General features: G+C 42.4%; 1 protein-coding gene across 4 annotated transcripts in view; it reads right to left on the bottom strand.

The window, feature by feature from the left end:
• Window positions 1-12,628, bottom strand: part of SLC30A7 (solute carrier family 30 member 7) — a 32,818-nt gene that overhangs the window by 13,278 nt on the left and 6,912 nt on the right. For all 4 annotated transcript variants that reach the window (XR_010303023.1, XR_010303024.1, XM_064147059.1 and 1 more), the window contains exons 4-8: window positions 11,758-11,845; window positions 10,265-10,391; window positions 8,781-8,924; window positions 7,049-7,099; window positions 4,229-4,364 (exon numbers count right to left, since the gene is read on the bottom strand). Coding sequence is in view for 2 of the 4 variants with exons in the window: in XM_064147059.1 (XP_064003129.1) it covers window positions 4,229-4,364; window positions 7,049-7,099; window positions 8,781-8,924; window positions 10,265-10,391; window positions 11,758-11,845 (546 nt within the window). In the remaining 2 variants the exon portion in view is untranslated. The remainder of the gene's footprint in view (window positions 1-4,228; window positions 4,365-7,048; window positions 7,100-8,780; window positions 8,925-10,264; window positions 10,392-11,757; window positions 11,846-12,628) is intronic.

Below are 12,628 nucleotides of genomic sequence, written 5' to 3'. Positions count from 1 at the left end.
AGGAAAGATGACAAGACCAAAACAGGCTGAAAAATGTGGTTAGAGAATTTGACCACGCTTTCGATTTTGGGGCTGTTAGTCATTAGCACAAAATATACAGGCCTGTCTTTGCAGCAGCTTATTGTACTCACACTTCCCCCTAAAGAAATGCTGAGTTCTCACCAAGTGGAGAGCTTTTTTCAAGCTTTGTTGCTAAAGCAGACACAATTTTCCTCTAGTCTCTGATTACCAAGCCACCCATCTAAAACACCCCACTCTTGCAAAGCAATGGAATTTCAAAGAGCTTCTAACCTACACGCCTGAACATGAGCCAGCAGTGTGCCCAGGTGGCCAAGAGAGCCAGTGGCATCCTGGCCTGCATCAGGAATGGTGTGGTCAGCAGCAGCAGGGAGGTCACTCTGCCCCTGTACTCTGCACTGGTTAGACCACACCTTGAGTACTGTGTTCAGTTCTGGGCCCCCCAGTTTAGGAGGGACATTGAGATGCTTGAGCGTGTCCAGAGAAGGGCGACAAGGCTGGGGAGAGGCCTTGAGCACAGCCCTACGAGGAGAGGCTGAGGGAGCTGGGATTGGTTAGTCTGGAGAAGAGGAGGCTCAGAGGTGACCTTATTGCTGTCTGCAACTACCTCAGGGGTGGTTGTGGCCAGGAGGAGGTTGCTCTCTTCTCTCAGGTGGCCAGCACCAGAAAAAGAGGACACAGCCTCAAGCTGCGCCAGGGGAAATTTAGGCTTGAGGTGAGGAGAAAGTTCTTCACTGAGAGAGTCATTGGACACTGGAATGGGCTGCCCGGGGAGGTGGTGGAGTCGCCGTCCCTGGGGCTGTTCAAGGCAGGATTGGACGTGGCACTTGGTGCCATGGTCTAGCCTTGAGCTCTGTGGTAAATCGTTGGACTTGATGATCTGTGAGGTCTCTTCCAACCCTGATGATACTGTGATATCCTCTCCAAAGCCACAGTAGCAAAAGTGGCTAATGTGTGCTAAATGAATTAGCAGCACATCATAGTTTTACTTACATTGTTAGAGAAGTGAAAGGTGTTCAAATAGACAAAAGCTACTGATAGAACCCAGTAAGATCCATGCCACAGAATGATGTCAAGCACCAGAAAAAGAGGACACAGCCTCAAGCTGCGCCAGGGGAAATTTAGGCTGGAGGTGAGGAGAAAGTTCTTCACTGAGAGAGTCATTGGACACTGGAATGGGCTGCCCGGGGAGGTGGTGGAGTCACCGTCCCTGGAGCTGTTCAAGGCAGGATTGGACGTGGCACTTGGTGCCATGGTCTAGCCTTGAGCTCTGTGGTAAAGGGTTGGACTTGATGATCTGTGAGGTCTCTTCCAACCTTGGTGATACTGTGAACATTGTGTCATACCACACAAAAGAGGACTCATGCTTGTCCTGGTAGGGCATAAATCCTGCCGGGCAGGTTTAACCCTGGCTCTCCTCCTGTTGTCCTGGGGTCCGGGAGTGAATAGATGAACAAACAATAAGGGTTTCGCCTCAGCAAAGCCTTGAGGACTAGGGGGCTTAGCACCTCGTGTCAGGTCTCTTGTGCAGCCCTCACCGTGCCTGCATGGTCAAAGGAGGCACAAAGCTTTGAATTCCTTGGCCAGAACAATGGTGCTAGTGCCTACTGGCCAGTTTGATTTCCAAATCGAGTATATAAAGGGGGATGATTTAGCAACCTTGCCTTTCTGTAGCAGCCTTTCTACATTTGCCTTTCTGAACTGAGCCTTTGCCTGCAGGGAGCATCTCCTCCTTTGCGGCTCGTTAACAGACGACCACGTGTATGCGGCACACACCGGCCAGCTTAGCAGCATCTCCTTCCTCCTTTGCCTGAAACATTTGTATTTTGCCCCGGGATCATCGCGAGTTTGAAAGCTACTTTCACACAGAAGACTTACTCAGAGGCCAAAGGCATCGTGAGTATATGCTGAAGCTAATGCCAAGACTCCATAGGCATTAGTTAGAATTTTTCCCATTCTCATGTTATTGTTTTCCAAGATTTGATTTTTGAAACTGTTTTATTCTATGCAATTGCTTCTTGGCGACTGAAAATCCAAAGAACCTCAGGGAATTTTCTTGATTTTTAATATGAATAACAAAATTTAATATTCATACAGAAATGAATAGTCATCATTCATAACCAACTATTAACTTCTGATACGATGCTCTACAAGAATATCCATCTGAAACTGTCAGTCATAGAATCATAGAATCAACCAGGTTGGAAGAGACCTCCAAGATCATCCAGTCCAACCTAGCACCCAGCCCTAGCCAGTCAACCAGACCATGGCACTAAGTGCCTCATCCAGGCTTTGCTTCAACACCTCCAGGGACGGTGCCTCCACCACCTCCCTGGGCAGCCCATTCCAATGCCAATCACTCTCTCTGACAACAACTTCCTCCTAACATCCAGCCTAGACCTCCCCCTGGCACAACTTGAGACTGTGTCCCCTTGTTCTGATGCTGGTTGTCTGGGAGGAGACCAACCCCCACCTGGCTACAGCCTCCCTTCAGGTAGTTGTAGACAGCAATGAGGTCACCCCTGAGCCTCCTCTTCTCCAGGCTAAACAACCCCAGCTCCCTCAGCCTCCCCTCATAGGGTTTGTGTTCCAGGCCCTTCACCAGCCTTGTTGCCCTTCTCTGGACACATTCCAGCACCTCACTTTATGTCCATTTAAGTGCATTTCAAGCAAAGTCATCAGTAGTTATATCTGTTGGACTGCCAAAAAAAAGCTTTTAAAACAACAACAAAGCAACCACCCTGCAATTAGTATTTGCTCCACTGCTGTGCTGGGATGTGTCTGCCTGCAAGAATGCAGTGCAGTCTTGCTTCTGCTAACTGTGCTGCAACTGACTACACTCAGCATTGTGATTCTGAAGACCATTTATAGTGCTGTGGACCAATGAAATCGTGTTACAGAGTGAGGCCAGGTCAACAGACACATCCACTGGTGAACTTCTCAATATTTTTGGCACAGAACGTGGACCTCAGATGTTCCTCTTACCTCTGCTAGAAGGCCTATCAACAGTTTTATTGCAAAGCCTTTATTTTTCTTCCAATCTCTGCAGAAACGGAAGAAAAACCCCTCCTACTCCTCATTCACATGGTATTTTCTGACCAGCACTCCACATGTGCTTTGCTGCACACAAATCTAGACATGGAAACACAATTCAAAGCGTACAGAAGCTCCTGTTTCACTCAACTATTCATTGTCTCAGCAAGTTTCTTCCCCCTTGGCAACCTGCACATTTTTTCTCCCCTTTTTGAGATTACAAGAATAGGATTAGTTTGTAATAATTTGTTCTTTATGAAATGACAAGTTTAAGTGAAATCACTATGTTCATTTTGAAAGTGGTAACTTAACAGTGATCTCTAGCACACAGATTGCTGTGGGCTTCTTAGTGGCTGAAGCATGTTGCCTTATTCTAGTGAACAGGGAGATGCACATCAGTAACTGTGTCATCATGCACATGCTATAAACATGCCATATATAGTGCAAGCATCAGTAGATGCAGTGAATCAGGTGACATTCACCCTGCTAAGACACAAAGGTGTTCAGTCATTGGCTTGTAACTGCATTTGTGGCACTCTGCCCTTTGAAACTGCTTCCAAGAAAGCCTCAATAGCAGCGTCACTGAATGAAATGCCTGCTTGTCCAGTCTAGTCCAAATAGCTTTACAGGGATCTTGTAAGCAACAACCAGGAAAGCCCAGAACTATTCAAAAACTTTTCCATCAAATCTCAAAAAGGATCAAGGAAGCCTCAGAATACAAATGGAAAAGACAGTTCTCACCAAAGGGGAAAAAAAATCCCAACCATGAAGTTTACCAGCCTTGATTTGTCAAGGACAAGGGGCATGTCCTCTGCCAGCAAGCTCTGCTGCTCTGGAGCCATTCTGCTCCATTTACTGGAGTACATTGGTTTATATAAGCATGTACTAAATACAGAGAGGAAGCTTTCTAGTTAGAACTTGAAAGGCATTTTTGTAGTATTATGCAAACAGGGTAAAATTCAAGATTTAAGAGCAAAAGGTGTAACTGTAGAAAAGGAATAGAAAGATAGCTCATGTCAGAACATACCAGAACAGCTGCATAGAGCAAGCATATTGCTCTTGGAAGAAAAGCCAACATCCTAAGTCATTAGCATAACAAACCTTTTCTTCTAAGCTGTCATTTGAGCTGTAGCCAGCAGCAAAAATACTACCAAACATCAATGCCTGCAAAGCTTACCTTACACCTATAAGTAGTGCTATCAGCATTGAACAAATAGGATCTGCTATCATGAGACCATAGTTCCGCATCAGTATTGCAGATATGATTACACCAATGCTTCCCAGCGTGTCTGCAACGATGTGTAGAAATACACCTGCAAGAGATGAATTGATATCACTACAACAGTGATAGGCTCAGGGAGCAGTTCACAGGCAGTTTACAGAGGAAAGTTGTGAGATTTATGGTCAGTTCTTGGTTAAATACACAGGAAGTGCTGACAGAATTTCAGCAGATTAAAATAACACAGAGCCCTTAAGAAATTCTTTTCTGTGCAGCAGTAAGGGGTACTTCATCACATGGCTATGGAGCTAATTTTTATTCCTCCATTAAATACCCACCTATGTTACAGCAAAGAAGCTCATGTTTGCTGATGCCTACAAGCCTAAAGACTGTGCAAGATGAAAAGACTGCTACCAGAAACAGCTCTGTAAAGCTTTGGCAGATGATCCTTCTTCTTGAACAGTAGCTTGTAGAATTTACTTGGCAAAGGAACTCAAGATATATAATGCTGAGATTTAAACTATACTGCAGACATTAACAGCCTTACTCTTATTTGGAAGAGTAACAGACTACTTTAAAAGACAAAGAAACCAGCACTTTGCAGTTAGCTAAAACTTAGGCTTTGGAGCTCTCTGCTGGCAGAGACTGGAACAGTCATTCCGAAACAGCTTTTTGAACACAGGTCTCCAGACTAAGATAATCACTTCTCACAACAGACAACTATAAATCAATTCCTTCAAGATTTTCACAAGTCTACGTTTCTAACGAGTCTGCTTGGGAAAGAGTTCAGTTTTCTCCACAGCAGCCTGTGTGAGGCTGTGGTTTAGATCTGTGATTAACACTGTGTTGATAATGCACTCCTGTTTTCGTTATCACCGGACTGCTTGCACGGCACCAAGCTCTTCTGTTTCTCACTGCCCCAACTGCAAGCAGGCTGAGATGGGCAAGATGCTGAAAGGGCAGATTGCTGAGAAGGCACTCAGCCAGGCCAGCTGATCTAAATGGACCAGAGGGAATATTTCACACCAGGTAATATCACACACAGCAATAAAACTGCTGCTCTGAAATTTTCAGCTGGTGGGAGGTGGTGAGCTACTGTCTATGCCTCACTTTGCAGGATGTGTGTGTTCGTTTTGCCAGGGTTTTGTTTGGTTGGTTTGGGTTTGTTTGTTTCATTGCTGGGGGGGTTCACCAGGTTTTTGGCTGTTGTGTTGAGTTTTTTTTGGTTGACTTTTTACCTTCACTTCTAAAGCATTTTTATCTCAATCTGAGACTAGTTCTTAGTTTTTTATTCTAGTTCTCTTCCTTGACCCACTGCAGGAGTGAGCAGCTGATATGTGCTTAGTAGCCTGCCAGTGCCAAACCACCACAGTATTGAGAAGACATAATTAGGTAAGATTGAGTCTTTTTTCATATGCTTCAATTATTCTCTTACTTTCATGAAAAGGCTGACTTTCAAATGCCTTCCACAGAAGTATTAACACACATATATCTAATACTGCACACTATACATTCTGGGAGAGATCAGAAATAATCCTTTTCAAGGACTACAAACAAGCTAGAAAACCATTCAGTAAGACACAGTAGCATATAAATTTGGGTATGCCAAAAAAATATTTCTATCATTCCCCCCCACTTTAAGTTTTAAACACTTTGGAGAAGGAGGATAAAAAAAATCTCAGGCTCAGAAATTACATTTAAATTACTGTGCTAGAATGTTTTGGTGAGAAGAATTAGATTACAGGCTGTGAAAAGGAAACAATGGTGATGTCTACTTCACTCATAGGCTTGCTGAGATGTATAAGAAGAAGAACAAAAATATAGATAACAGAGTTGCTCTCTGGGATTTGTGGGCTGCACCTCTCTCTCTAACCTAACCTGCTGTCTGTGTGACTAATCCATCTGCTTCCTAACCCCCCTGGCCAATGCTCCAAACTCACCTTGAACAAATGGCGAAGTCTGGGATAAAGTAGAGGGGTGGAAAGGAGGTGGAAGGGTGGTTGGGAGCCCCTCCTGGGGACTCAGGTTTCTGGGAGGGCTGCTGTGTTTGTGTTGTGTTTTAACTTGTATGTTTCTGTTCTATAGCTGCAGATATTGTAACTATCTGCTTGTGTATTGCGCTCAGCTATAAATATAAAGCTTCATTCAATTTCCAGAGCTAGTCTGGGTGATTTTCCAAAGTGTGAGGGGGCAGCAAACACCCAAACCATCACAATTACCAGTAATTTATTTACACTAATGTCCAGGAGGTCGTGGATTCTAATACTACTTCTTCAAGCAATGTGAGTGACTACCATCTGGTCTAGATCAACTGTAACAGCCTGATGAAGTCTAAAGCTCAGGTACCCTTTAACAATTATATCAACCTTCATTTTCAAATACATTCTACCTTAATAATACCATTTTTCAGTTTCCAGAGCACACATTACAATCAGGCTCCTTAGGTTTCTGCTTTTAACTAGATTTTTTCCTAGATTTCCATTATTTGATTTTTTCAGCATCAGCAGCTGAACTCCAGCTTTTGGGATCTCCCTTTTAAACTGTTGACACTGCATTACCTCATTTACACTTCAGCAAGTGCCTCAAGGCCTAGCCATGCACTGGGCATGACACTGCTCTGTTTACAGTGGAAGTGGACTTCATTAAAAAAACTCTTCTAAGAAAAACTTAGCATCTTTCTAATGTTTGAACCCAGAGGCACCCTCTAAAGCACGTCTGTGACAAACAGTCCCAGGCAAGCAGACTATGATAAAACCAGTAAGGTTACTGTCATCATACCTTGCAAAATCTGTTTGCTGGATCCAGCCATCCCCTCAAGAGAATGATCATCTGTGGAAACAATTGTTGGCATATTAGCCTACACAAAGCTCTCTCTAATGGAATATTCCTTCTGAAATGTCTTGAACAGACAAACTTTTACTCTAGCTAATACCTTTTACACCAGTTAATAAACAACATAAATAAATCTGCTAAGCAGAAGTATTTCACTTAACCAAGCATTTATACCTAATGTAAAACAACAAGGGTAAGATTTGGAGAAGGGAAAACTAAGTCAAAAAAACCCAAATCCTCTCATCCAAGCAGCTTAGTGTCTCTATGGAATGCATCAGAAAGGTGTTTTAAGAGTTAAAGGACAGCAGATCACTTCTAGTGAAGAAGTATAACGATTCCTGCAGAAGTTGATGTGCACAAAACAGATAGTTGTATTCCTTGTGCCACTGAGGTGGGGGGCCATGGGGAGACCTTTCCAAGCAAAATTCCAGGAGAACAGTCAGAAAACAAGCACCATTTGTTTACTAACTTGCAAGGAAGGGATAAGTAAATACTTTTATACCTCCTCTCTGCAACTTACCACACTATTCCCCACTCTGAATGTGAATATTTTCAGTTACATTAGATTCTAGTTCATGGCTTAGGCAGAGAGGATTGACAACTGCACTACAGTAAGGCTTTGATTTGCAATGTTTCAAATAGCTAACAACCACACTTCTTCTCCCACAGTGAAGGCTACTGATCATGTTTTTTATAGATGTCTCTTCACAGATTGACAGCCTGTGGCCGTTTGAGCTGGATTTCTAGCTCAGACATAGGGGAGAGGTGAACATTCTAGGGATAGGTCACAGAATGGCAACAATGGATAAGTTAATATAATTTCATTGGGACATCAAGAGCTTTATGTCTAGAAGCACAGCTTGGACCTTCCCCTTTCTGGCTTCTGCTGCTTCAGCTTGCACCCACTGCTATCTTCCCCCACTGCTGTTTTGGCTACTGCTGCTTCGCCGCCGCTTGACCCTTTCCCCATCTTCGTTAAGGTTATTATATTTCTCTAGTAGTTTATTTCTCCTTATGCTGTTATATTTAAACTATAAGAAATACAAATCCATTTTCCCCTGACTTTCAAACAAAAATCTGTGTTGTGGAGAGCTTATTCTACCTGGGGAGGGATCCACCCTAACCCAGGACACTGCCTTGATAGAAAAGACTGAAGCATAGCTCAGGTACCAAGCATCTTTTTTTTTATGACCAGCTTTAAAGCAGATTACAACTGCAAAAGACAGGGAAAAATCTTGTATTTGAGACCACAAACCAAGTACAACTTAACAATCTCCAAGTATCTAAACTTCATCCTCCCTAACATCTTGATCTGTAAAATTACTCAGAGCAGTTGAACTTTGTATATTGATTGTAACGGAAGACTGAAACAGAGCATGAGATAACTAATTTGATTATATCTCTATAGCAGACATCTGTTTCATCTTTTGGCAACACATAACACTGTGATGAACATTAAAAAAAAGGTAACTAAAGGAAAAACTATAAAAATTAACTCAGAATACACTGCAAGTGAAACAGCATATACCCAAAGGAGCTGCACATCACTTATCACCCATGCAGTGAAGCTATTTCCACCTATGCTCACAGCAAGCTGCCAGCACCCTCTCTTCTCTCTTCAGTAAACCATTAATAGCAATTTAAAGTTAAAATGGTCTGATGTTAACTAAATACTTACCATGACAATAATTCTGACCATGAGAGTGTCCGTGGCTGTGACCATGATCATGAGTATGCCCATGGGCATGTTTGTGTTCGTGGCTGTGACCGTGACCTCCGTGGCTGAGACCACCATTAAATAGAGAATGGCTGTGTTCGTGCCCTATAAACAAGTATCATTGCCAGAGCATAAATTCAAGTGTTGAAGGAAAGTACACTTACATTTGTTTCAAAGCTACTCAAAATGATTTATGATGATGAAGGGGCTGGAGCACTGTACTACGAGGAGAGGCTGAAGGACCTGGGACTTTTTGGTCTGGTGAAGAGAAGACTGAAAGAGGATCCAATCAATGTTTATAAATAAATGAGGGCTGGGTGACAAGAGAGAAGGGACAGGCTGTGCTCAGTTGTGCCTTGTGACAGGACAAGGGGCAACAGATATAAACTACAGCACAGGAAGTTCCACCTTAACACAAGGAAGAACTTCTTTCCTGTAAGGGTCACAGAACACTGGAACAGGCTCCCCAGAGAGGCGGTGGAGTCTCCTTCGCTGAAGACTTTCAGGACCCATCTGGACGTGTTCCTGTGTGACCTGCACTAGATTATGGTCCTGCTCCAGCAGGGAGGTTGGATTTGATGATCTCTGGGGGTCCCTCCCAACCCCTAACACCCTGTGAAATCTATTCATCTTTTGGATCATCCTAAGGTATGACTTTGAATAAGAAAATTAACACAAGCTGCCTATCACCGAAATCTATGATCTGATGCCACATAAAATACAGCCTGATTTGAGAATTCAAGTGGTTTTATACATTGCCACTTCTGAGCCAAGTTGTGCTACTCTCTCAGTACACATAATTAGCTATGAGCACATAAAAAATTATCTGCTTTAAGAAACTAGAAATTTGCTATCACTCACACATTGAAAATTGGAACTTAAATTGCTGCTTAAAGACCAAAGACTATTTTCTTCAACCAGTCTATACCAGTTTCTGTGTTAAACTGAAAGAGAGCAATTCACTTTGCAAGACAAAAAAACACCCAAATATTACTGTATACATTTAGGCAAATAAATTCTGCATTTAAATTCAAAAGACTTCAAGCTGAGAAGCATCTGAAGCTGAACCATGCCATACTTAGAATTTGGTTCAGACACTGTTTTGTAAAGCTCCCAGCCAAGACCTCACATAACTCCAGCTTAATTCTGCCCAAAAGATACTCTGTAAATCTCTTCCAATAAGATGCAGAAGTCTGAACACTGCAGAAAGCAGACTCTGTACTTCTAGGACTTCCAGTTAATGGACACTAACATGAGAACTGCAACAGTGACATACTGGTGCTAGTAATAAAACACAGAAGTCAATACAGCAACAAGTCAAATACACATTTGGTTAGGACCACCACCAAAAAGACATTACAATTTAATCCTGGGGTTCCCATTGAAGGTCCTGGAACACAGAGTATCAGGAAAGGAATCAGCAGGGAAAATTATAGACATCCTACCAGAGCCATGTGAATGCCCATGACCTCCATGTTGAAAAACAAATATTCCTATAAGATTTACTATGAATCCTAGGATAGAAACAGGAAGCAGTCTCTCATGATGCACATCAGGAGGCTCAAGAGCTCTCTAAAACAAAACAAAAAACCAACAAACATCAAAAAAAACAACAAATCAAGAAGCAAATTTAATTTTACAATCTCTTTGCATTACTAAAAGGCACTGGAGAAAAAATGCTTAGATCCAGAAGCGTTCTCCTACAGAGGCAATTAAAAATTACTCAGGAATTCCAGGCTTTGGGATGCTACACAGACTACTTCCTACTCACAGCTGAAATTGGAATGTTATTACTCCAGTTCAGAAAGTGTCACAGAACATTCTGATAGCCTAGCTAACTTTTCTCATAAGACATCATCATACTGTGGGATGTGACTCAACCCAAAACGAAATCGCTCAAGCTTGTTGTAATGCGTAGATTGATGCAGTCATCCAAACACCTTCCAGGAATCTAAAATGCCATTTCTCTCTTTCTCCTCAGAAGGGTGAGAAGTGAAGTGAATGAAGACTGAGAAGAAATTGTAGCATTTTTCAGACCTTCTAAAACAAAGATTGATTGTTACAAATTCTTCTTGCTTTACTTTCTTTGGAAGTTTTTAATCAATGACACGTTGTAGGTCTAACAATTTGCATCTCAAGTGTTGAAGAGTGTAAATTACTGTTGACACTGGAGAGAAACATTCATCATATGGACTCAGAAAGGTACAGGCAACAGCCAAACAATGAAACTTCCAGCACATGATAAAATGTGTAGTGACAGAGGGAAAAAGCAGTCACCACACAAGCAAAGGGTATATATATGGGAACTAAGACCAGGAGGAAAAGAATGAGGTTTCAATATTAACCTTGACCCCAGCAGTAGTAGTTTCAGTTTTTCTAATGAGTTTTGTTGCTGTTTCTAGAGTTGGAGTGAAGTTTCCCTGAGCTTTCACACCATTTCAGCCCAGCATACAGATGTATTCCTAACAGGTATTCCCAGATCTCTATTAGGAAAAAACTCACTGGAGTGTATTCTGAACTAGAACTCTAAATAAATGTTACCTCCCCTTAAAAAGTAAAAGGAACCTGATCACAGTCAGTTAGGAATTGTATTCTTAGTCCTACCTCACTTTAGTTCAAATGACTTTGACATCTACATTTTCATCTTGAAATTATCACCTGAATCACCTTATAAAAACAAGAAAAACCTGTCCTTGTAAATGTTAAAGCTATCACTAATTCCTATTTTCATCAGACTTCAAGATTTGGAGGATAGGACACTTTAATGAGGTGTTTCAACTTTCTATTTCCTGTGGCTAACTTTCCTTTACTGAATTGCTATTTTTGCACTCTTTTCTCGGCTTCATCTGTCTTCTAACAATGAGAAAGATCTTTCCATGAAATATGCTCTACAAATAGAAATGTGACAATTGATAGTGCAGTAGACTTCACAACATACCTCAACACCTTCAGAAAAAATGAAGAATGCTGTGAAGATCAGGAATAAACCATTTACAAAACCAGCAAGCACTTCTGCTCGAACATAGCTGCAAGAAAGGAAACAGCAACAGCAGATATTACCACTTCCATCTGAATCTTGAGAATTAGAAGTGGACCTTAGAGATTAGAGCACAAGCTTTCAGTTTTCAAACACGTGTATTAGACAAGGATTTCCTACGTGGGAGATGCAGTACATGAACTACAGGTAAATACAGGAAATTCATTATGTTGGGTTTTGACAGAAATAATCCCATCCAGATCAGCCATTACCTAAACTAGATGAAAGAAACATCAAAATCTTCCAACTCAAGAGGGTCTCTACTGGAAGTTATGGCATAGGACATCAAACTGTTGGAGTGAGTCCAGAGGAGGGCCATGAAGATGCTCAGAGGGCTGCAGCAGCTCTGCTATGAGGACAGGCTACAAGAGCTGGGGCTCTACAGCCTGGAGAAAAGAAGACTTTGAGGAGACCTTAGAGTGGCCTTCCAGTATCTGAAAGGGGCCTACAGGAAGGCTGGGGGGGGGCTATTTACAAGGTCTTGTAATGACAGGACAAGGAGTAATGGGTTTAAACTAGCAGAGGGGAGAATCAAACTAGATGTTAGGAAAGAGCTCTTTGAAGTGAGGGTGGTGAGACACTTGCACAGGTTGCCCAGGGAGGTTGTGGCTGCTCCCTCCCTGGAGGCTGGATGAGGCCTTGAGAAACCTGTTCCAGTGGGAGGTGTCCCTGTCTATGGCAGGGGACTGGCACTGGCTGATTTTTGAGGTCATTTCCAACCTAAACCATTCTAGGATTTGGAAGACACAAAGGCAAGCACAGGAGGCATAAC

This window comes from Pogoniulus pusillus, chromosome 8, assembly GCF_015220805.1.
Source record: "Pogoniulus pusillus isolate bPogPus1 chromosome 8, bPogPus1.pri, whole genome shotgun sequence".
Lineage (NCBI taxonomy): Eukaryota > Metazoa > Chordata > Aves > Piciformes > Lybiidae > Pogoniulus > Pogoniulus pusillus.
This window is presented reverse-complemented; position numbering and strand designations above follow the sequence as displayed.